Source organism: Gadus chalcogrammus, chromosome 1, assembly GCF_026213295.1.
Source record: "Gadus chalcogrammus isolate NIFS_2021 chromosome 1, NIFS_Gcha_1.0, whole genome shotgun sequence".
Classification (NCBI taxonomy): Eukaryota; Metazoa; Chordata; class Actinopteri; order Gadiformes; family Gadidae; genus Gadus; species Gadus chalcogrammus.
Genome location: NC_079412.1, coordinates 6,908,469 through 6,934,206, shown reverse-complemented (window position 1 = coordinate 6,934,206; position 25,738 = coordinate 6,908,469). Strand labels below are relative to the sequence as shown.

The 25,738-nt window shown below is 48.2% G+C and overlaps 1 protein-coding gene across 1 annotated transcript in view; it reads right to left on the bottom strand.

Moving 5' to 3' along the window:
* Positions 1–5,211: 5,211 nt before the first annotated feature.
* myt1b (myelin transcription factor 1b) overlaps positions 5,212–25,738 on the bottom strand; it is a 25,236-nt gene continuing 4,709 nt past the window's right edge. The window contains 20 exon segments of the mRNA XM_056602448.1: positions 5,212–5,355; positions 5,575–5,718; positions 6,755–6,858; positions 7,306–7,397; positions 7,587–7,811; positions 8,770–8,853; positions 9,775–9,837; positions 10,905–10,973; positions 11,401–11,463; positions 11,588–11,763; positions 12,793–13,059; positions 15,838–16,022; positions 16,138–16,352; positions 19,208–19,324; positions 19,505–19,595; positions 20,487–20,621; positions 22,275–22,768; positions 22,835–23,531; positions 23,802–24,202; positions 25,180–25,242. Coding sequence (XP_056458423.1) covers positions 5,212–5,355; positions 5,575–5,718; positions 6,755–6,858; positions 7,306–7,397; positions 7,587–7,811; positions 8,770–8,853; positions 9,775–9,837; positions 10,905–10,973; positions 11,401–11,463; positions 11,588–11,763; positions 12,793–13,059; positions 15,838–16,022; positions 16,138–16,352; positions 19,208–19,324; positions 19,505–19,595; positions 20,487–20,621; positions 22,275–22,768; positions 22,835–23,531; positions 23,802–24,202; positions 25,180–25,242 — 3,829 coding nt within the window.

The window sequence follows — 25,738 nt, the reverse complement described above, 5'->3', positions numbered from 1 at the left end:
CACACACACATGCAGGTATGCATGCAAATACACATGGACTCAGGTAAATAGAGGAGGCAAGTGAGAGTCACAATTCTTTATTCGTTTATTTTTTTCATAGAGAACATTTAAAAGGGTTCATACCTCCACAAGAACTGACATCACTTCTCTGGTTTATAACACTGACACATGAACAGGGGAACATGTACACAAGTATACAAACACACAGTCACAAAATTGGCCAATCTACAGCGGTTTATTTCCCAAAGAGATCGACGAAACAAGGAACCAAAAGGAATCGCAGCCAAGACCTGCCCGCTTTACAAAATGGTGCATTAGCAAAGGAATGGCTTTCTACAAAAGTAACAAAAATCACCATACAATCTATCTTTGTGGAAGTGCTTGTAATGTTGGAAGTTTTGTTAATTATTCAAAAAGATATCAATATCAATGCCTAGAAAAGCACCCAGTAAAAATATCTCATCTCTGTAAAAATGTGGTAGCAGGGCAAGCCTTGGCTGGGCAAGTTTCACTGTAAGTCACAAACTCTATTTAGTATTTTAGTTTTACATTTTCCACTCGTCTTCATTACAACAACAATAACACTGTTTCTTCTTAATACAAATATGTACAGAGACTTTCAGTTGTTTCAAAATAATGCCCTGCACTACTGATGCATTATCTAGGATGACAATGTACTGCTTTTACAGAAACTGTCCATGCAGCTTTAATACCTGAATTGACAGCATCGGATCACAGTTTCTTCACCTCACATGTTTTGTATGCCTCTGTAAATGAACAGTTGTGTCACCATGGCGATATCCATACCCACCACCTGCACATACAGTGAAAGACACATTTGTGTTTGTTTGTTCGTTTTTGTTTCTTGTTAAACAGTAACCTGACCTTCACCGAAATAACTGATAAAGAGATTCAGATCCCAATTGAATATTTGTAAGTGGGACTGGAAACAGGTCTGTGTAAACATATATTTTCTTGAAATGAATGATGTGAGAAAGGCACACATGATCAGAACACACAGATCAACGAACACAGGTGATCTATGGGTGGGGTGTTGGTACATGGGGGGCTTTTGGTTGACTTCAGCTTGATGAAAAGGGCCACTTAAACTGACCTTTCTGCCTGCTCAGTGTTTAGTGGATTTTTAGTTTCTCTGTTCCGTGCGCGCGGTTATTCTGCTTGTGTCTAGTTTGTGTTCTAAATTAAAACTAATCTGAAACCAGATTACAGCAGAAGGGGGCTCCTTTCTCTAAAGATTGAACGGTATTTTGGTCAGGCTTGTTTTCCCGGATGCTGTTTTGAGTTTAATTCCCGCTTAAGGGGAGTCTTGGGAAACAAGACTAACCGGTTTTGGTTCATACTTTTCTTTGTTACAAAAAATATCTTCTATTACCCAGTACATTTAAGTAAAGAGAATTGTGCGTGGGCGCAAAATATAACCATCGATAACGTTTACCCTCCTTAAGGGCCATTTGGGGAAAGGTTCTGCGTTTCATGTAGTACTACTGGCATACCTCATTAGATAACCGATCAAGTCATTTAGAAGGGGTCATGCCATATCAAATAAGTTAGGAAAATATTCAGTCTTAATACCCAAATGTAGCATGGTTATGAATCTCAAGACATGAAGAATAAGCTACTTGGTTAATCAAATGCATAAAATAACACATCCACCCCGTGGAAAGGTTAGAGTAGACGCGAGGGAGGGCAGGGTATAAAAGTCATGAAAAGCTTTGACATTCCTTCGAGTGACAGATACATATTTATGCACTAAACGCCTCCTCCCTAACCTCAGCGAGGGAGATGGAGCGGCCCGCTGAATCAATCTCCACTCCCACACTCATCTCATCTCACACACTCGCTGCCTACGCCGCTGTAGTGCCTCTGGCCTGAGCCGACGAGCTGACCCTCATGGCTGCACTCTGCTCTGCTGAGTGGCGGCGCTCTCCCCGCTCACCTGAGAACCAAACACTGTCTTCTAACAATCTATTTTGGTGGGCTCAGAGTGGCTTGTTTGAAAGAGATGGTATCACTCTCCTCATCACACAACCCCAAGCTTTGTCAAACACTGGTTCAATCCTGAATCACACCACTGATTCAGAACCCTTCCAGCATCTGGCCAAATGTTGGATTTTGTTATTGGATGTTGTTGTTTTTTTACATCAAAGGGATCACACGGTGCATCTCTTGCTAACACAGCCTCTGGTGGGGTGAATGTACTGACGTGTGCTAGTGGCAATGATCTACATGTATTCCTACAAGGTAAAACTCCACATGCTGGCATTTTCAATGGTTATTGAGGAAGTGCACAAGGTAGTTTGATTCTACATTGGCTAATAAAAAGCACATTTACAACATGCCTTTTGAGTCTAACAGGTTATTCTAGAGTACAGCACAGTAGCTCGCAACACACAGAGACCAAGGGGTCCAGCATTTCTTTTTTCTCTTTTCTTTTTTTTGTTTGCATTTGTTAAGGTTCTACATGGGCGAGTATCACAGAGAGCAGGCCTTACCATAACAATACAACAGCTGCACAACATAGCTGTACAGTTTGTGCAGAACATTATTCAGAGGCATCACCTTTTACTTGTACATGAAGTCACATGACACTTAGGAACAAAAGGGGCTTGAAACGGCCTGCATTTTGTCATCCATTTTTCAAATAGGGCAGCACAACATACAGTACAAGTTTTCATCGAGTACTACACAGCATCCATAGAAGAAGTGAAAAGAAAAAAAACAATGACGACTGAAGTTTAGTAAATGAACTGTTTCGCCTCTTTACGCCTATCGCCTGGACAATCAACAGAATAGCGGGGCGGTTTCTGAATGATATCAAATGGACGGTTATTCATCACTAATACGTTTATAATCAACTGTAACCAGAACATTCCTTGCATCCCTCTCAGACAGCTAGTGAACCTCTGATAAGCGAATACAAGAAGTAAGAGCAAGTCAACAATTACACTGGAAAAATATAGGTATGTTTATATTCATATATATAGCATCTTTAAGGTCTATTTATACAGAATGTATATATAGCGTACGTATGGCCATCTTGGCAGAGAAATAAAGGCATCTGAAACAATCACTCTGATGCCACGGCCCCTGGCCAGACACTGCGGTACATTGCAGAGCAACAGTGCGTTACACTGCGTTACATCGCAGAGTAACAGTGCGTCACACTGTGGTACACTGTAGAGTAACAGTGCGTTACACTGCGTTACATCGCAGAATATGAGTAATCAGGAAAGAAAGTGAGGGTTTATTAGTGGCACTTCGTGCATCAAAAAATTAAAATCTAGAGTAAGGCTACAAAGGTGTATATGCTTATCCGATATAAATTTGTCAAAAGGAGGCCATCTTGTCCTTGAGGGTTGGATATGTCAGTGTTTCTGTGTGTTTTAGACCAATACATCCAACCTAAACCCATTGCTGGAAAATAGCCCAATAAATGTACCATTTGGTTGAAAAATAATTAAAAAAAAAAAAAAAAAGAAACATTAAACAGAAACAGATATAATTCATCAAAAGGCATTACTATGGTACATGACAGGTTTGGGTGAACCAGTGCTGGTTGCTACAAAGCGCTTGGGAGAGGTAACATTTGATTTATGCTGATTTTCTCTTTATTTTATTGGTCTGATTTCACCTGACGAAAGCAAACACAAGATGGCTGACACACAGAAACCAGATACCAAAAGAACGACAATTGCTATTGTTGGTTATTTTGCTTCTTTTTTTAAACCCCTAAGGGGTACTGCTGGTATGTCTATGTAAGCCTAAGTAATCAAACGCTTTTTGTATTGATTTTTCTCTTTATTTAAATATTAGCTGTGGATGTTTTTAAGTTTAAGAATACTCAGACTTAGCCATCACAACACGCACATAAATAACAAAATAAATGTACTACCGTATCACAGTCAAATTGTTTCATATTAAATAAATAATAAATACATACTTTCTTTTTCAGCAGGCTGTTTAGAATGTACCAGTAACATAATGAGCAAAATGGGGAAAAATCGATATCAACAAAAAGGAAAACTTTTTCTTAGAAAATTATCAAAACTTTGTTGGATATAAAATATTAGCAATTAAAAATGCTTTCAAAAAGTATTTAAAACTAAATAAGTGTGGTTGGTTATCTATATAGATTTTTAAAATATTCCGAAATCACTTTGACTATCTTAATCATTAGAGATGCATTGTTTTTTTTAACAAAACAACATTAATAAATAGCTTAATTCAAATAAATAAACATTGATAAAACGTAAATGGCAATAAATTACAATTTAAAAGTTCACAAATTTAAATAATCAATATATTACAATAATTATTGTACCACAAAACTAGTCATTGAAATGAAGTGCATTTTCTATGTTGATAAATATTATTGATATGACTAACTGGTTGACATGTGAACAATATTACCTCTATCATGTCTAGTTGTTGTTTAAAATGGGTCCAACCTGAACTGTTACAGTAGAGCAGAGCACTGTCAGCCCTCCTGAAGTCACTTCTCCTTTTCCAGTCAGCTTTGCACTGTTGATGTCTTGCCACAGCAACAACATAAAGTTCAGCGTTTTGCTTTTGATATTGCTCAGTTGTGCGCTCATTGATAGATAGCAGAGCCTTCAAGCCTCTCCAGCTCATTAACTCCCAAAGGAAACCTTGAATGTTTCAGAAGGAATGTGAGAAGAGGTCTACCTGTAGCACTCTTCAGCTCATCAGCTCTCCTGTCCCCTGGCCAGGAGGACTTATTAACTAATCACCTTCAAAAGACCTCCATTAAAAAAAACAATAAGGACACAAAACAGCTCAACATACAGCAAATTAAAATCTGCCAAATATCTCGTACCGTTATTCCCCATTTCATCCACTCTGACCCAAATGTTTTGGTTCCTCTCTCCTTCTCCAATCCCAGCAGCAGCATCGGTGTGGGTTTTGGTCCTCGTTGCTCTTCTTGTCGTTGAGATCTTTGCTAGACAGAGCGCTCCCTGGGTTAACTTTGAAGTTGCCATTTAGTTAGAAAACCTGAATGCCCTTCGTTGTTTTTTTTTTAATTAAGTATTTGAAATTCCTGTTATAATATATGAGCGGCCTCTGGACGTCCTCCTCCTCCTCCTTCTCATCCTGACGTCCTGCTCCTTGGGTGTCATCTCCCCCCCCCCCCCCTCCCAGCTCCATGCTCCACACACAGGCCTGGACCGGTCACACCTTGATGCCCTTCACAGCCTTGTTGATGGTCTCCAGCAGGGCCTTGTTCTCCGGGCTCTGGAAGCAGTCCTTGTTGGTGTACATGTCGGTCAGCGTGCTGACGTAGCGCTCAAAGTTCTGCTCTGTGATTGGCTCCTGCTGCAAGTGGAGGAACATGGAAACCTATTATCAACTGAGAGCAAGGGTTCGGCAAGATGGATGCAACCGGTAGCCGGTTATTGGGCGTGTGTGTGTGGCGTGTGTGTGTGTGTGTGTGTGTGTGTGTGTGTGTGTGTGTGTGTGTGTGTGTGTGTGTGTGTGTGTGTGTGTGTGTGTGTGTGTGTGCGCGCGTGTGTGTGTGTGTGTGTGTGTGCTCACCATGTGTGGCAGCCGTATGTTGGTGAGGCTGCGGATGAGGGCGTGGCTGAGCCCCGACAGCTCCATGAAGAGGGCCTCGTTCTGCTCCTCCATCACCTTGTTCTCCTGCTCGATGCTCTTCAGGTTCTTCTCCATGGAAGAGATCTGCTGGACCCCCCCATACACACCGTCAGGGCCTAGCTCACACTAAGAGGGCTGTGTGTGTGTGTGTGTGTCTGTGTGTGTGTGTGTGTGTGTGTGTGTGTGTGTGTGTGTGTGTGTGTGTGTGTGTGTGTTTATCTGAGTAAAACAGAACCCAGTGCTGAAAGTAAAAGCCTGTAGGAGAAAGGGTGATGGATACGAAGAAGTTCTTCTTCCATGTTTATATGGGGGAGGCTAAATGCACGTGTTCTTTTGAGAACATATTTAAAGAGGTGCATAAGAGCAGACAGCTGCTCTTCATTCCACATGCATGGTGTAGAAGCTGACCTCCTCCTCGAGCACCTTAAACACCACACCGGCCTTGTGTCATTTCCTTATTCTACCATAACTAAATCATTTATTAATAGGAGGTGTTTACTTACAAGCACTTGGTTATAAACCAAACATGAACATGGTAATGAACTATAAGGAGGAGCAGAGTGGTTTAGATAAGGACAGATCTAGTGAAAGTATAACTGTACTTTCCCTTGGATCTTCACTTGTGGCAGAGAAGGAGTGAAACCCTCCTGTCTGCAAGTTGCCCAGCCTCTATCTCAGTGTGGATATAGAGGTAAACCCACCTGTGTCAGCCTCACCTCAGTGTGGATGGTGAGGTTAACCCACCTGGGTCAGCCTCACTTCAGTGTGGGTAGAGAGGTTAACCCATCAGCCTCGTCTCAGGGCGGGTAGAGAGGTTAACCCACCAGCCTCACTTCAGTGTGGGTAGAGAGGTTAACCCACCAGCCTCACTTCAGTGTGGGTAGAGAGGTTAACCCACCAGCCTCACCTCAGTGTGGGTAGAGAGGTTAACCCACCAGCCTCACTTCAGTGTGGGTAGAGAGGTAAACCCACCAGCCTCACCTCAGTGTGGGTAGAGAGGTTAACCCATCAGCCTCACCTCAGTTTGGGTAGAGAGGTTAACCCATCAGCCTCACCTCAGGGCGGGTAGAGAGGTAAACCCACCAGCTTCATCTCAGGTCGGGTAGAGAGGTTAACCTACCTGTGTCTGCAGGTTCTCCATGTCCGCCTCCATCTCGGTGTTGGACTCGTTGAGGTCGTTGATCTCCTTGTTGAGCTGCTGGATGTCCTCATCGTTGTCCAGAACTAGGTGGGGCGGAAGAGAAAGGTCACCCTACAGGATACCACGCAAGATAATACGACGCACTAGGATGTAATGTAATAGAATGTAGTGAAACATAACAGTCATGTAATATAACATAATATGAGGTTACATCGTAGAATATAGCCTAACATAATAGCATCAATATAATGTAATACAATATAATAAGATGCAATATAATGTAATTCCATATAATGTCATATAATGTAGTATTGCATAATATAATGTCATATCTTTTAATGTGTGCTGAATGTCATTTTATGTAAGATAACTGAGATAAGGTCATGTTATTCATTATAATATGGAATCTAATGCAATGTAACAATGTAAAACAATAGAATATAATATAATATGTAACATCATATAATGTAACACAATAAGAGCCTAACATGATGTAAGGGCAGCTAATGTACTTGTGATTGTGATGTTACCGTCAGCAGGTCTGAACTTGGCATTAAGGTAGTCTTCCGGAGAGAACTTGGCTTTCTTCTTGGCAAACGAGGCCCTGGGGCAACCTGAGAGGCTGAGGAACAGAGCAGTCCTTAGGAACCATGAAGCTACGGGCCCTTACAGCGAGGGCCAACGTGGTGACAGGTGAAGGTCCAGAGCAGCAGAGTGGTTATCCATGCAACACGAGCCTGGTGTTCCCATGGCCACCGGTCCCAGCACCTCTGTCTCTGACCGGAGCGGTCCAGCACTCGGGGGTACGTACCTGCGGTGGGTGAGGAAGCTCCCGTTGGCGTGTCCCGAGCCGTCGCAGCCCGGCGTGGGGCAGGTGGGGCCCTCGGTCTTGAAGGCCTTCCAGTTGAAGGGGGCCCCGTTCAGGACGCCCTCCTTCTGGCGCCGCGCGGCCAGCGGGCAGCCGTAGGCGCTGCGGTGCGTGGCGTACTTCCCGCTGATGTGGCCCAGGCTGTCACAGCCTGGCACAGGGCACCGGCTGGGGGGAGGCAGAGGGAGGGAGAGGGTTAGAGAGGGGGCTCCAGGGAGGGGAGAGGGGTGGAGGTGAGGAGGAAGAGGAGGAGGGGAGGGGGAGGAGGAGGAGGAGGGGTGGGGGAGGAGGAGGAGGGGGAGGAGGAGGAGGAGGAGGAGGAGGAGGAAGAGGAGAAGAGGAGGAGGAGGGGGAGGTGGAGGAGGAGGAGGAGGAGAGGAGGGGGAGAGGAGAGGAGGAGGAGGAGGAGGAGGAAGAGGAGAAGAGGAGGAGGAGGAGGAGGAGGGGAGGGGGAGGAGGAGGAGGAGGAGGGGGAGGAGGAGGAGGAGGGGAGGGGGAGGAGGAGGAGGAGGAGGGGGAGGAGGAGGAGGATGGGAGGAGAGGAGGTGGAGGAGGTGAAGGTGGAGGAGGAGGTGGAGATCCAATGGTGCAAATGGTTAAATGAACACTATGTAAACATATTACAGGACAACCTACTGAGAAGATGCATGACATAGATAAGTATAAGGTCCTTTTAGTTAAGCATTTCATACTGTAGCTTTCATAGTTTCATGAGAATTACAATAATGCAACAACGCTACAGACACATAACAAGGTTTTCTCTGAAACCCATGTTAAACCACATCAATGACACACAAGCTGTTAACCAAGCTGTTATCAAGACAGAAGAAGACACAATGCTTGTGCATTAAATGGTGCAAATACAAGATGTAGCACATATATGTCTGATGTATTGGCAATCTAAGCTGCATTACTCTACCATGAACTGAGGTCAATGGAGTCAGCATGTAGAGAGTGTATCATCCCATGAACAGGTGACTTATTGAGGCATTCGGTCACCACTGGTTCTATCTATGACTCATGAATGACTGTCCCTGTTGGTTTTATTGGTTGCACTGTGATCTTTTTACTTGTCCCATTAGTTGTACTAAAAGCTGGCATTATGGCTTTTCTGAGCGGTACGAACTTTAAGAGCTCGGAGTCCTCCTGGTTGTCCTTGGTAGGAGATGTTTTAATTCCACTTTTCTTGGCACGCGGGCACCCAGACAGACTGAAAACAGAGAGTATGGAGTTGATAACATAGGGCGGGAAAAGATCTTCAACAAGATGTCACCTGAGTGCGGCCCCGCCGGTCCAAAGTACCAACGTTGGACATGACTTTATATCTTATACACATAAAGATAAAAACACTATAGGGAAGTAAGCTTTTCAAAGAGTTCCAGAAGAGGTAAGAGGTAATACCAATTAGCTGTTAAAACTCCAGTAGGAGTTAAATCTAGTTGAATGGCAATTAGCACAAAACTGCCAAATATGTCCAGAAACTATGTAATAGAAAGGTTCAAAAATAGTGTGTTTGTGTGGCCCCTGTCTAATGCCGACATGACCTGTCTCTAGACTTCTCTAGCCGTGTGTGTATATGTATGCACTGTGTGAGCTCAGTATATCAGTATTATTATTGTTTTTTTCAAATATAGTCTGTGTGTGTGTGTGCGTGCGTGTACGTGTGCGTGTGTGTGTGTGTTTGTGTGTGCGTGTGTGTGTGCGTGTGTGTGTGCATGTGTGTGTGTGTGTGTTAGCGTCAGGTTTGTGTGTGTGTGTGTGTTTGTGCGTGCGTGCTAGCGTGCGTGTGTGTATAAGTGTGTGTGTGTGTGTGTGTGTGTGTGTGTGCATGTGGATGTGTGTTTGTGCATGTGTGTACATGAGTGTGTGTGTGTATGTGTGTGTGTGTGTTAGCGTGCGGGTTTGTGTGTGTGTGTGTGTTTGTGCGTGCGTGCTAGCGTGCGTGTGTGCGTGTGTGTATATGTGTGTGTGTGTGTGTGTGTGTGCATGTGGATGTGTGTGTGTGCGTGTGTGTACATGATTGTGTGTGTGTGTGTGTGTGTGTGTGTGTGTGTGTGTGTGTGTGTGTGTGTGTGTGTGTGTGTGTGTGTGTGTGTGTGTGTGTGTGTGTGTGTGTGTGTGTGTGTGTTACCTTCTATGAGAGGAGTAGTTTCCGGTGATATGACCTGATCCATCACATCCAGGTGTTGGACATCTGGGGTCAAGAGGTTATACTTTAGAGAGTAAGCAACCAGTATGGTTTATAGAAGGTTTATGGCTTCATCTTCAACGCTAATTAACAATTATTCGCCAAAGGCGAAGTGAATAGTATTACAGTACACTATTCATGGAGCCTGAGGTGACACTCCAAAAATAAGCAACATAACACTTTTTGCCGGGATTTAATTGTTTTTATTAGCGGTTTATTTGTTTTTATTAGCGTTTTTATTATTACCGCCACGCAATATCCCGAGTTTGAGATCTCAATAATGGGATGTTGCCCAATATCCCGAGATAGTAAAACAATCAAATTGCACCATCTTAGGAGGTTCAGGTGTAGCATATACTAATGAATGATATTATGCGGGCGTTATAAATTATCCAAACATGTCCCATCTTTCTCACAGAGTTCCTTTCTCCTGATTCTGTTGCCGCCATCGAAGCAAAAATGTTGCGATGGAAGGTATGGCTACAATTGTAAAAGGTAACAATACAATTGATAAGTATTCAATAAGAATACATTAGAGGGCGAGATAGAGAGCAGGAAACCGTGACGGACACAGCAGCACAGAGGGCAGCATCACCACGTCAGTGAGTCAGTGAGGAGCAGAGTGAGTGAGGGGCAGAGTCAGTGAGGAGCAGAGTCAGTGAGGAGCAGAGTCAGTGAGGAGCAGAGTCAGTGAGGGGCAGAGTCAGTGAGGAGCAGAGTCAGTGAGGAGCAGAGTGAGTGAGGAGCAGAGTCAGTGAGGAGCAGAGTGAGTGAGGAGCAGAGTCAGTGAGGAGCAGAGTGAGTGAGGAGCAGAGTGAGTGAGGAGCAGAGTCAGTGAGGAGTCAGTGAGGAGCAGAGTCAGTGAGGAGCAGAGTCAGTGAGGAGCAGAGTCAGTGAGGAGCAGAGTCAGTGAGGAGCAGAGTCAGTGAGGGGCAGAGTCAGTGAGGAGCAGAGTCAGTGAGGAGCAGAGTCAGTGAGGAGCAGAGTCAGTGAGGAGCAGAGTCAGTGTGTAACGAGAGCACATGAAAGGGGCAGGTACAGGAAAGGGCAAGTCAAGTTAAAGGAAGACATACTTGAGCTCAGCAGTGTGGGCCGCCATGAGGGAGCGAAGGCTCTTATCAGCGAGAGGACACCCAGATAGACTGAAGGAGAAAAGGGGGGGAGAGGAGGAGGAGCAGGGAGGAGGAGAGGGGAGGTACAGAGGCCCAAGATGAAAGTAAAGAGAAAAAGAGGGCGCCGGTGCAAGAGGATTGAGAAAAATAAGAGAGACAGAGAGAGAGAGAGAGAGAGAGAGAGAGAGAGAGAGAGAGAGAGAGAGAGAGAGAGAGAGAGAGCGAGAGAGAGAGCGAGAGGGTGGGAAAAAAGGAGTCGTGAGTGAAGGAAAATCAAGAATGCAAGGCATACCAAGGTCACTTAGGAAGAGCAAAACTGCAGGCAAAGGCCTTAAATTACTGATGCATATCAAAGTCATTTATCGACCTCGCTTCCTGTTGCCCATGTTATGTTATTGCCTCTGGGGACTCAGGACCAAATAAAAAAGCCCTGAGACAGATGTGGGCGTGGGTCTACCTGCGATGGGACGCGTAGTTCCCTGTGATGTGACCACTGCCATCGCAGCCAGGTGTGGGGCACCTGGCGGGGGCAATGAAATGAGTGGTGGAGACAAGGAGGGAAGGGTAGGAAGAGAGAAAGGACGGGTAAGATTGAGTGTCCAAGAGTAACTCGATCTCAGCCGGTCCGAGTGTTACTAATCGGCCTCCCTTTGGGCTTCACTTACAAGAGCAAGTCTTTCTTGACGTCCTTGGCTGGGAACTTGACCTTGTAGTTTGGGCTGGTGACCTCTCCCGGGTACTTCCTGTCCTCATGACCCTCTTGCATCATGTCACAGTCCTCCTGGTCGGACGACGCAAAGGACTGACCGGTGTGCTCGGTCTGAAAATAAAACCCATCACAAATAGTCATTGGACTGCGTATGCTGCTTTGACCTCTGGGGAGCATTAACACCTTTACACAAACAATTAGCAGAGAAGGGGCGATCCACATGAGCAGGGAACGAACCAGCAACTCCCAGTCCGGTCATACCTCCGGTACCACAGCTGCCCTCCTGATCGGACCTCTGCATGGGTGCGTGGGTGGGTGTGTGTGTGTGTGTGTGTGTGTGTGTGTGTGTGTGTGTGTGTGTGTGTGTGTGTGTGTGTGTGTGTGTGTGTGTGTGTGTGTGTGTGTGTGTGTGTGTGTGTGTCTTTGTGTGTGGTTCTTTGAATAACGTGTAAAGTGCTGTTTGTGTGGCTTGGGTTTATTTTTAAATCATGTTTTGGTTCAGAGAATACTTTTTCATTACCTTGTTGTTTACTAAATGCAGCCTCTGCATTTCTAAGTAAAATGAACAATACACAATTATTCTTTCCTTTTCTATTTCTCTTCTGCATTACTCTTTGTAGACAAGTGCTGCTTCCAAAGCCGGCGAGTGGACTCATCAAAAATTAACATTCATGGCCCTTTGTGTTTCTTTTGAAAAGTTCAAAGGAGTGAGAAATTTGCATATGTGCCAAAGCCGGGATGGTGCAATATACCTGACACGCACTCTGATGTGCACATGGCACGTTTAACAGAACAATACACCTCCCAGTAAAGAGAGCAGGGCTTCCACTCTCCCCTGAATTAATGATGAAAACACAACTCAAATAATTCTGAAGCGTGCTGCAAAAAGTTTGAGGAAAATAAAGAAAAAACAACCTCAAACAAGCACATTCCAGCCCAGAGGAAGCTGTTTGTCTCCTGATTTGAGGTAGCACAGTTTGTAATAAACCCCTGCCCTAAGTGTCCCTGTACCCCACAGACAGACAGACAGTGTACTGCCCTCAGTGTCCCTGTCCCAGACAGACAGACAGACAGACAGTGTACTGCCCTCAGTGTCCCCCCACAGACAGACAGACAGACAGTGTCTCTCTGCTCCCTGACCTCGTCCATGTCCTCCTCCCGTTGGCGGTTGGGCTTGGTGTAGTCCAGAGGTCCCTCCCACTCCTCCTGCTTGTAGGCGTGGCCATGGTGCGGCGACGTCATCCCGCTGCCGTCGCCGTGGGGATGGGGGGAAGAGGAGGACGCACTCGAGGAGGGGCCCGGGGAGCCGACCCCGGGGCTGGCCCCTGACAGGCTGCCCTCCCGCTTGATGGCCTTCTTCATGCTCAGGTCCAGGGTGCCGTTCTCGTCCACCTCGATGTCCGTCTCCTGGAGCGAGAGGGGTGAGAGAGGGTTCAGCCTCACTGCACAGAGCCATCAGGTCTCCATTCAGGGGGCCATAGGGAGTGGAGCCTGCAGCAAGCACTGACACAGAAGACACTGTCAATCTGAAATAATACCGGACACCAGACATTATCTACTGTAAGAAGCAATGTCCCAGGACGATGAGCCAATAGTAGTAGACGCTATGTGGCGCATGTATAATGACAACGGATCCTGTCGTTCTTTATGCTATAACTACCCTCTTGAGGGTAGTTGTGTTGCAATTTGGTGCATATACTCTATAGAAAAATGTGTTACTTTGTGACGTTATGCAACTCTAAAGTTAGAAATCCAAAAAGTATATTTAACCTTGTAAACATTGGTTATAGTGGCTACATCTTCCTTTAATGCTTTCCTTGACAAAATATATTTGTTTGCTAGTTTAGTGCCTATGATAGGGTGCTACACACTCTTAGAAAGGCAGATGAAAGAAGCCGCAGCAGTCTATATTGGACCCAATCAGGCCTCTTTGTGATCACAGCACACAGGCAAGAATCAGCTTGATGAGGGCCTTCCTTTGCAAAACATGTTGGTAATAAACTTCTATGTCCGATAGCCAAGAAGTCCAATCTAGTGTACCACCGGCCCGATGTGTGAATGGATGTAGAGCAAGGAGCGAGGAACAGCAGTATTCAAATCAAAATGGCGTTCTTATGTGATGAGAGAAAAAAAAAGGCTGAAACGGTGGAAGTGAGAACTGGGAACAGATCCCAGGAAAACGTCCCCCTCTCTGGTTGATTAGCCAAATGTTTTAATATGTAATGTGATGTTTGATGTTGATTTCTAAATGAGCTCTGACATGTTGATGTTCTGCTAAGCCCGGGCGTGGATTCGCCCTGTGGATCAACATGCTGCCAGATATATCCAGCTTTGCCTCTTTTATATTCTCTTAAAATTGTGTCAGGAAATCGAAAGAATTATAAAGCAGTCAGTCTCCCTCTCTCTCTCTCTCTTGCACTCTGTGAGGCAAAAAGGCTTTTAAAAATCACAATGTGGGGGTAAGCTGTGCTTCAATTACTCCTCCTGTGCACACAGAGGGAAAATAAAAGAGAGAGAGGGAGAGAGGCAAAGTGAGAGGCAAAGAGAGAGAGAGAGAGAGAGAGAGAGAGAGAGAGAGAGAGAGATAGAGAGAAAGGTTGTTACAGAGACAAGCATATTAAAACAGTGAAACATAGAAAGTAACAGGAAAATATTGAGAGACAGCTTAAGAGAGAGGGAGGAGCGAAAGAGAGAGTGGAAGAGGGAGGGGGAAAGGGAGGGAGAGGGAGGGAGAGGGAGAGGGAGAGGGAGAGGGAGAGGGAGAGGGAGAGGGAGAGGGAGAGGGAGAGGGAGAGGGAGAGGGAGAGGGAGAGGTTGATTTCCGTCCAACAAATAATGGCAGGAAGGCTAACTGGAGTAAAAGTAGTCCAGGGGAAATGGCGGTTGGCCAAATTCAATAACAAAACACAGCAAGCGTGAGGGACGAGAAGATGAAGAAGGGAGTGTGAGAGGTGATGCAACCGCGCCTCAACACCAATGTGTCCCTTATGATGTATTCAGACAGAGGGCTGGTGGGAGAGAGGGGCACACAGGAGGAGTGGGAGAGGAGACATAGGTAGAAAACAAAATATCAGTCTTTTATTTAGGCCCACAAACCCTGTCCTTCTCTATCTCTGTCTTTGTCTCTCTGTCCCTCTCTCTCTCTACTCTCTCTGCTCTCTCTTTCTACTCTCTATGCTCTCTCTCTCTCTCTCTGTCTCTGTCTATCTCCTTCTCTACTTATCTCTCTCTCTGTCTCTGTCTCTCTTCCACTCTACCTATCTCTCTCTCTGTCTCTCTGTCTCTGTCTCTCTGTCTCTGTCTCTGTCTCTGTCTCTCTCTCTCTCTCTCTCTCTCTCTCTCTCTCTCTCTCTCTCTCTCTCTCTCTCTCTCTCTCTCTCTCTCTCTCTCTCTCTCTCTCTCTCTCACTCTCTCTCTCTATATCTCCCTCTCTCTCTTTCACTCTCCTCTAATCTCCCTCAGCTTGGCTTCCAAGGTTCAATCTGCAATACAATCAGTTAATACAATCTCTATTTCCGCAGCACTTGGGGAAGAGGAATAGTTGTTGCTATATTGACAGAACAGTTGAAGTGACAAAAAGGCTGCAGTATTTTTTGCAATAAATATATCTTCAGCTGCATGACTTCATTACAGTTTTAATAGTCCTCCCTCTTTCCACAAATGTGTCGTTTGCCTGATGCCTCCACCTGGAAGGATCTCTGGACGATGAGGCCCGATATTTAAGTGTTTGGATGTGTATGTCTTTTAATGTGGTCGTCTAAACGTCAAGATTAATTTTGGAATAACTAACCTCTGATGTTCATGTCTTAGGGGGGCCCGTGGGTACCTTGTTTAACCAGGGCCCCTGGGTACCTTGGTAACCAGATCAACGTGTGGGGGCCCTGGGTACCTTGGTAACCAGATCAACGTGTGGGGGCCCTGGGTACCTTGGTAACCAGATCAACGTGTGGGGGCCCTGGGTACCTTGGTAACCAGATCAACGTGTGGGGGCCCTGGGTACCTTGGTAACCAGATCAACGTGTGGGGGCCCTGGGTACCTTGGTAACCAGATCAACGTGTGGGGCCCCTGGGTACCTTGGTAACCAAATCAACGTGTGGGGCCCCTGGGTACCTTGGTAACCAGATCAACGTGTGGGGGCCCTGGGTACCTTGGTAACCAGATCAACGTGTGGGGGCCCTGGGTACCTTGGTGTCGGGCTTGGTGCTGAGGTTCTCTGGTTTCTCCCAGCAGCGCGTGGACAGGTTGAGGATGGCGGTGGCGGCCATGTGCGCCGCCTCGGCGTCGTGGGCGTAGTCGTAGGCTGGGGCCCCCTTGCCGTAACCATGGAGACAGAGGCTGGGGGACAGGGACTTGGGGACGGAGGGCTTGGCTGTGGGGGGCAAACACAACCCTAGCTTTAGGGCCGTCCGTACTCCACCAGCGGCTTATAGGCAGCACAGAACGCGGAAAGGAGACCTTACAACGACGGATCCCCGGGGACTCACCCCTGAAGGCGCGCGGTGAGGTGTCGCTGGTGGGCATCTTTGGTGCGAGCATGCGCTTCCCGAACACCTGGACGTCGAAGCTTGCATAATCGAAGGACACCTTGGAGTACTTCTCCAGCTCCTTGGCCAGGTTGGCGCGGGGCGTGGTGGACGACATGTTGGGACGGTAGGCCCCGTACTGGGGCAGCTCCAGCTGCTTCACGAAGCACATGGGCCTGGAGGAGGGGCAAAGGAGTCAATGAAGGGATGCACAGGAGAAGAGTTGAGTGGTGTAGTATCAACTAAATGCACTGCATTTACGCTGCACTTTTCTAACCAGTGGCCACTCAATGCCCTTAACAATATTGCCAAACATTCACCCGACTGCGAAGTCAACCATGCAGGACTACTGCCAGCTCGTCAGGAGCAGTTAGAGTGAGAGGTCTAGCTCAGGGACATTTTGACACTCTCGGTGGAGCCGGGGATTGAACCAGCAACCTTCCGTTTACAAGTCAAACCACTGCTTTGTGAGCCGCTGCAACACAACAAAGTAGAGAAGAGCCGATGAGAGTAGGGTAGAGAGAAGAGAGGAGGGTTAGAGCAGAGTAATATTTAGTAGAATAAAGCACTAGAGTAGAGTAGCATAGATAGGGGTGGGGTAGCATGTGGCTCTCTTCCACCGCGTGGTAATGGCTGAACTCTACTCTACTCTTCTCTGCGTTTTTGGTTTTCCATTGGAAAAAAGTTGTCCATATTACCTGGTACATGGTTCTCTTTTGGTATCACCTCTATCAGGTGCTAAGCGAGCTGAATCAATGCCAGAAGGGGAAAACAGAAGGTGAAACACTGAAAACTACGGACTGGTCGGAGAGAATCTTCACTAGAGCAATGACTGCGTCATGGTGTCAATGCGTCTTCGTTTTGCAAACTTCCTGCGCAAACCCAACAATCTTTAAGTAACGAAGTTACCCTAGCAGTCGTAATATTTGTATTCTCTCTAGCCTGTGGAACAACACCTTACTTTGAGGAACAGACACACTGAGAACCAGGAGCAGCGAGCCTTCTGATCGACCCTCTGTTCTGTGTGTTGAACATGACAACATGGCGGATCCATGAGGCATCGCTATGACGACCATGACATTGGGAACTATCTACACTGGTACTATCTACACTGGTACTATCTACACTGGTACTATCTACTAGGAACCAAAAGAGAGTCGAGTGGAGTAGAGTTGAGTCAGGTTGAGCCATTAGTGTGTAATGGAAAAACACAAATAGAGGAGTGGAAGTGGAGCCGAGAGTAGAGTAGAGTATAGTATACGAGTAGAGTGCATTACTTTATACTGCAGTGCATCATGGGGCCCCACTTTACAATGGCAGTAGGCCCACATCACGATGCACATAAATGGAAGTGAACGGAGGGCAAACTGATACTGGGACGAGCGACCAACAAATAAATAAATAAACGAAAACCGGACTATAAACGAGTAGGAGAATGAGAGAGGGTGATAGTAAGTGAGAGGGGCAACAGTGCACTTAGCAGGAGTGCGGCAGGATTAAAAGCTCTCTTATCAGTGGAGGGCACATTTGCATGCTGTACAGCATGGAATTGATGAGCTTTAAGCCCTCTCGTTTTCCTGGAGAGCCCCGGCTTTTGTTAGACTTGTTGTTGTAAACCCACAGATAGAGAAGGATGAGGGGGGGGGGGGGGGGGGGGGGAGATAGAGTGCACAAAAGAAAGAGAATGAAATAAAAGTGAAATGCTGAGAGGGAAGAGGACAGGCCTTCCCTCCCTCTCCTAGGGGAGGCTAGGTGGGTGTAGTGGGGTCACCTTTCCAGCTCTTTGCTCCGCCCTCCCCCTCCCCCACTCTACCAATCTCCCCTCCGGTCTCGTTCCTATGTCCTGTATTAGCTGATACAATCCCCCCCCCCCCCCCCCCCCACACACACACACACAAACATAAATACACACACCATAAGCAACCCAATGCTGCTAGGTCAAGAGTAGCACCACAGACACACACAAACAGACGCACACACACACACACACACACACACACGCACACACACACGCACACGCACACACACACACACACACACACACACACACACACACACACACACACACACACACACACACACACACAGGGTCATCCAGAGTGGTGTTTCCCTGACAATGTGAGCCCCCAACATTGCTTTCTACCAATGATCGCTGGGGATTTCGCTTTTTATTTATTCAAGATGAATTCCATTAGAATGCAGAATGTGCATGGAATATTTAGTGACTTCTGCTGCGCTTTCCATACATAACATGCAGGCTCATCTTCATGACAATAGGGGCGGACAAACCGAGCCGAGCCTTATTATGTTTTAATCCATGATGCTTTGTCGGACGCAGATGAGCTTTTCCTCTAGGAAAGCAATTATTTTTTCTATCCCCCCACAATGCCCCTATAACTCGCATAATTAGCTTATCGGCTGCATTATTAATTAAAATAGCAATGAGGGAGAGTGTGTACTTAGCATAATACTAGTGTTATCATTGTTTTGGCTGTGGTGATGAGGCCGCTGGTTGAATGAGTCACGATTGAGAGACGTTTGTGTTTGAGGTGACACCACTACAAAGACCGATACGGACAGCCAGCCTATCTGTTGTCTTCCTGGCTCATTGATCTCCTCGTCCAATCAAAACCAAGCTGGCTCTCTTCAGAGGAGTGACATAGTAGGCAAGGTCGCGTTGTATCTGCGGTGAGTACATGCAAGCACTGCACAGGCTAACCTTGAATAGGACTCGTGTGTGCCGTGAATTAATATAACGCGTATAATATCGGCAGAACTCCTGCCACAGTGGGCAGGTTAAAGGGTGAGTTTCGTTCTTATCTTTGATTATTAATGTAAATATGGGTCAGTTAATCCTAAGAAAATCGGAGGAATCAGAACGGTGCATTTGTTGTCCGTTAATATGTGAACTTTGATGTTGTATATCAACACATCATGCCAGACTTCACTACACAATGCGTTATATCTAAGCCTGTCTGTGTTTCAACGAATCATAGGTGTTTGAGGGTCTTTTTGTCTTGATTCTCCTCACCTCAGAACTCGGTCATTGGGGCTTCCTTTGAGGTGCTCGCTGAGCGGCGGGGAGAGAAGCTGCTTGTCTGTGGTCTTGGACAGCTTCTCGGCCGCTGCGATCGGGCATCCTGACAGACTGTAGGGAGGGGGAGGGCGTAGGTTTACATGGATGACATGGATAGCAGAGGCTGAAATACGAAGGCCTACATGTTTCACGGGTATGTTTGTATTTGCACACACACACACACACACAAACACACACCCACACACACACACACACACACACACAGGCCTGAGTATATCCAGTGGTGTTTACCTGCGGTGTGTGTTCCGGTTGCTGTTGACGTGGCCCTGCCCGGTGCAGCCTGGAGTTGGACACTTCAACACATTCTCATGCATGGCCAGGACTGTGAGGAAGGATATTATGTTTGCACACACACACACACACACACACACACACACACACACACACACACACACACACACACACACACACACACACACACACACACACACACACACACACATGCACACGCACAAAAAATTACTTAATCAATGGGAGGCTCTCTGTTTAAAATAACACTTCTTTTCATTTAAATGTAAATTCCATCGGGGGGGGGGGGGGGGGGGGGGGGGGTTGGGGTGGCCCCTCGGAGCAGAGAGCAGTGACCATGTGTACCACGGCAACACAGCAGCATCACACTGTCAGGTGTGTGGATAACAGGGCCTTTCCTCTGATGTACATGTGTAGAAGGTAGAGACAGAAGGAGCATTTACAGAACCTGGTCTTACTTTTGTTGAAAACGATTGATATTTTTAAAACAAAAACAGCCACCCGGCACCGGATCAACGTGGCTATTCTCACTCTAAATCAAATTGGTCATTTGGGGAAAGATTTGAGAAAATCCCATTTTGAGAATGATGTAGTAAATAGGTAATAGCTTGCAGGTTGGGCTAAGAGAATATATCTATCTATCTCTCTCTCTCTCTCTCTCTCTCTCTCTCTCTCTCTCTCTCTCTCTCTCTCTCTCTCTCTCTCTCTCTCTCTCTCTCTCTCTCTCTCTATATATATATATATATATATTTATGGATATAAATTGCCCAACAATGACGAGACTATTGTTAAGACAACACACTCTGTAAGATCCTCCATGTTGGTTCTCTTCATGTCTTCTCGAAGGTTCGGGCTCACGCGGCTCAATTCCATTTATGTTTCTTCTTATCTTTACACCGATTTGCTTTCCAACCTTAAAGTTTAAAGGCAAATAAGGAGAGTGTAACCCGAACGCTGAACTCACTCTCGGGCGGGATGCGGTCCTTGTGGGGGCAGCCCGACAGGCTGCGGTGGTGAGGGTAGAGGCCGGTCACGTGACCCGTCCCGTCACAGCCCGGGGTCGGACACTTGATCTCCCGCTTCTCTGGCCTGCTGCTCTCTGGAGAGAGAGAGAGAGAGAGAGAGAGAGAGAGAGAGAGAGAGAGAGAGAGAGAGAGAGAGAGAGAGAGAGAGAGAGAGAGAGAGAGAGAGAGAGAGAGAGAGAGAGAGAGAGAGAGAGAGAGAGAGAGAGAATGAAAGATAATGACAGCAAATGAGAGAGCAATAGAGAGTAAAATGACAGGAAGTGTCCAGAGGATTAGGGAGAATGGGGGAAGAATGGACAGGGAGGGAAGAGCGCGAAGGGGAAGGCAATGTGAAAAGTGAAGATGGATTTGTGGCCGTGTGTGGAGAAAATGAGATGAGATAAAAAAGAAGAGGGGGAAATGGAGAGGAGAAATATGAGGGGTATAGGAAGAGAGATGGGAGGGGAAGCAGAGAGTTAGAGGAAAGGAAAGGGAAAGAAGAGGAGGATGGAACAAAGACGAGGAACAGAGGAGAGACGGAGGTGGAGGGAGAATCAAAGATGAATTAGAGGACAAAGGACAAATGTGTTTAACAGTGGAAGGCAGTCTGCTCATCTAAGCATGAAATTGATCATTTCAAATAAACTGCGCACAAAAGTGTAGCCTGGTTGAACCAATGTTCATGGTTTATGTGCAACTTTTAATGCGCAATGTATTTTACATATGACTAAATACCATTTATGTTCCTGTGCTAATCGATATGAAATGCAGCTGCCTTCAGCTGCTTTTACTCACTTAACCCGTTACATTTCAACCCCACTGGTTAGCTGAGTTGCTTGGCAAACGTATGCCTCACACCCCGTCAACACTCCTAGCAAAGTGTTGAGTCAATTAGATGACGTTTGCAGCTGTGCGCCCCCCCCCCCCCCCCCCCCCCCCCCCCCCCCGCACAAACATACTGTCACCGGAGCAAGATGGCAGAGGAAATAAAACGCGTCGGGATGGCACAAGAAGCCAGCGCACTGCTCTATTGGCCTTCAAATTGAATGTTAATGAGACATGAAGCTCCTAATTAGTGCTGGTTTAACAGCGCCTCCACCGCGGGGGGTAGCTCAGGGCCGGCCCCCCCGCCTCCTAGCGCTACATCGGTGGTAGCGTGACAAGTGGGCAAGACGCCAGCATGAAATGCAAAGGCAACCCAACACAATGTGGCGTGTAAACAAACACTGAGCGTTGATCAGCAGCCACCCCCCCCCCCCCCCCCCCCCCCCTCTGTCAGCGCGCTCTCTCTGGGCTCTGCATCGCCCCCACGACTGCGCTCTGTTGTGGTCCTCTCGCTGCTCCCTTTGGGCCCCGCCCTTTGAGGACACGGCTCCTTTCGCCGAACGCCGCTGAGCCAGAAGCACTTCAGCTCCTCGGGCCCCGGTGTAAACACGCCGTGACTCAGCGTCCTTTATCTGGCACACCGGCTCTGTTTAGACCAATGTACTTTATTAAGACCCATGTCCGCACACAGTGTGCCCATGCGTATGTGCCTCAAAGTCCGTCCAACGTGCTACCATGATCAGCTTTGATGCGGTATGATTAAATATCTTTGATCAAAGTGAAGGTTAAGAGCAGGGGCCATAGGGGCCGACAAAAGGGCCGCATCATTTGACAATGTCATTTTTGATGTTGTTTAATTGAGTCTTTTTTACAGTGTTTAGAGTCTCTCACTTCTTTAAAGCGCTAGTCTCCTCCCCTCCTACCTTTGCTGAAGTAGCCCTTGCGCAGGGCGTCCAGGTGCTTGGGTCGGTCGTCCATGGCAAAGTAGCGCTGGTGGTGCATGTCTGGCGCGGCGTGGTGGGGCAGGTGTGGGCCGGGGGGCTTCACCTGCTCCGCCTTCAGGGCGATGGCCTGCTCCAAGAGCCCCAGGTTCCCCCGGGTCATGTCGAACATCTCCGACTCGTCCGTCACCGTGGAGCGCTGGGACAGGCTGTCCTCGTCCTCGTCCCGCTCGTCCTCCTCGCCGTTCTCGCCGTCCCGCTCGGCGTCCGACCGGTCGGAGCGTACCTCGATGACGTCCGGGGAGGACGAGGAGGAGGCCTTGTGGGGCTTGTAGTTCTCTCGGTGCAGGTTCGGGAGGTAGTCCTGGAGCGGGCTGGCCCTGGGGTAGTGGGGGTTGTAGTTCAGGGGAGGGCTGGTCTTGTAGTGGTGGAGTGAGCTGGCTATGTGGGCGTGGTATCTTTCAAGTGGACTAGCTCTGCTGGGGTTGAAGCTATTGCGTGGGCTGACCCCGTTGGAGGCAGGCTCCCCATGGGGACTCAGCCTGTAGGAGTTGTAGTCTTGCAGTAAACTGCGGTCTCTGTGGTTGTCATTCTTGATGAGTATTCCCTGAGCTGCTGCCGTGCTGGTGATAGTGGGGATGGCACTTGGCCCGTCAGAGAGGGGCCGAGCACAATAATTCTCCTCGTCCTCAGAATCTTCTTCTGGGACGTCCGGCTCTCCCCTTGCTTCCTGTTTCTCTGCCCCCTCTTTGTGCCCTTCCTCATCCTGGCCACAGTGGACGTCCCTGTTATATTCTGGGGGACTAAAGTCCCGCGCGCTACTGTTTTTATGCTGGTCTTCTTCTTCATCCTCTTGCTCCTCATCCTCTTCCTCCAACTCCTCTTCTACTGCTTCCACCGCCTCCTTATGGAGAGTAGAGGATGCCTCCAATAACTCATCTTTGTCTTCCTCCACCTCCTCCTGTTCCTCTTCTTGCAGATTCATTTCCCCCTCCTGCTCCTCCTTCCCCACCCTGCCCTCCTCCGCTGCCATGGCGGCACTCTGCTCGGTCTCTATGGCAACAGGCTGCTCCGTTGGAGAGCCGGCGGATGTGTCGGTGGAGATGTTGGAGTGCTCCACTCTGCCGAGGTGCAGGAGCGACTTGGCCACGTCCTCTGCTCTCCGAGAGAGGCATTCAGCCTCCCCGGCTGCAGGGGGCGCTGCGTGCTGCTCTGGCTCCAGGATCATGCACTCTTCTTCTGTGGACAGAGGAGGCCAAGAGTTGATCAGAACAGAGAAGAAGAACAGGACAAGGACAAACAACATTTATTCTTTAGTGCTTCAAATGGTTTCCCCTTATATTTTGTCAATCATGTCGGCGATCGATTATGCGAAAAAAGGAGGGCTTTGTCCTTTTAACCTCATCATAGTGGAACACTGTATAAAGAAAAAAGTACAGTGTGCCATGTTTTACATATGGAAGAACCTACCTTCTTCAGCATCATGTTCTGCAGTGTCTGCAGAGTGGCCTTCCTCTTGAAGGTATGTTTCTTCATCTGCCTTTCTCCTCTCCTCTTCCTCTACCTTTTCTTCATTTTGCTGGGCTTGTTTCACTTCTTCCTCACCATCATGTCCGTCTCGCTGTCCTTGCAACATTCTCCCTCCGACTGTCAGGTCCTCTGTCATCTCCTCCCTCTCCAGCTCCTCCTCCACAGGTTTCTCCTCCCTCCTCCCTCGATCTGCTCCGTCCTCTCCCTCCGACTCACTGCTGGCGTCGCTCTCTGTGCTGAAGCCCTCATCCAGGGTCATCTTCAGCGGGTGGGTCTTCCTTTTGGAAGCGGGTTCCTCTGTTTCTGGGTCCTGCTCCAGATCCTGTCCCTGCTCCGCTTCCTCTATACGGCGTTTTCTGGCTATAGGGCAACCCATCACGCTATCGGACGGGGAGAGAGGGAGGGGAGAGGGGAGGCACACGAAGACAGTGAGCAAAGGAGGATAACAGGGAGGAAGGGGAAGGGACTTTACAACAACAACACCACGAAACGAAGGAGGAACAACCCGCGTGAGTTCCCATTGCTCCATGGCTGTGCCGAGGTGTTGGGGGGGGGGGGGGGGAGAGATGATGTGTGCGGGCCGTCACATGGCCCGGGCGGAGCGGTGCCATGAGTTAGACGAGCTACTCTTGCCCCGAAGGGACGCCATATTTGCCTCCATGTGCAGCAGCCAAGACGCCAGAAACAACCAATTGCGGCCAACGGAGCGGAACGTTTAATGAACACCGCGAATAGCGTGGAGGGGGGGGGGGGGAGAGGCAGCCGAGGGTGAAATCCAATAAATAACCCGTCCCGCGCCCCCCCGCCCCCCCCCGGCTCCTCTCTACCTGAGAGCACTCGCAGATCGAGGAGGTGATCTATAAACAAAGTGCGTTTGGAAATTGTTGCCCGCACACAAGTACACATGTGAACAGAGATGGCTAAGGAGCCAATATCGCTCCCTAATAAATAGGAGTTACACCCCAGCGCGTGGCCTCGGATTTTTATGAGGCTTTCTGATTGGAGAGCAGAATGGAGAGGGGAGGGGGGGAGGGAGGGAGGGAGGGAGGGAGGGGGGAGGAACCAGGAGAGGAGGCGGGGGGGGCATACCGCTCTTGGTGGAGCACGGTGACCACAAAGACGCACCACAACCACCACTGCATTAGTCAACAACATACAAACATGCACCAACGTCTACGCGGTGAATCGAACAGGGGACGTGATCCTATACGCACAGTGCTGGGGGGAGATGGGGGCATGCTGGCGAGGCGGGGGTGGCTGAGGGGTGCAGGGAGGGCTGGGTGATGGGGTGGGGCAGAGGGTGGAGCAGAGGGGGGGGGGGGGGGGGGGGGGGCGGTGTGCTGTTAATCTGCCCTACCTTCTGTGCCGTGAGTATCTCCCACTGATGTGGCCGCAGCCGTCGCAGCCTGGTGTGGGGCAGCTGGAGCGGGGGGGGTGGATGGAGGGTTAATAGAGATGAAGAGGATGGCCGGCTTGTTCAATATGCACAAGCGATGATACCCCGACGAATGTTGTCCTTAATGAGGATGCAGGTTTTGAGCGTGTGGCCTTGAAGCCAAAAGCACACACGCGGTGGCTACACACATGAACACGCATGCTCCGGCGAGCACACGCCGCTGTATGCATAAATCAAACATGCAAAAAAAAAAATATATATTTTGCATGAAACGTGCGCAGACATGCTCATGAACATGAACACAGGCCCCATGTAACCAGCGCCCCCTTAAACCCCCCCCCCCCCCCCCCTATCGCATCCCCAGACGGAGCAAACAGCACACAAAGCAGCGCGGCAGGTGGCGGGTGCGGGGCGGTGTGTTATTATGTGTCGTACATCAACCCTGGCCTATATCCTGTGACTGTGCGCGATAAGGATCTCGGAGGAGGCCTGCTGTAATTTCCCCCTGCTCTGCCTCTGC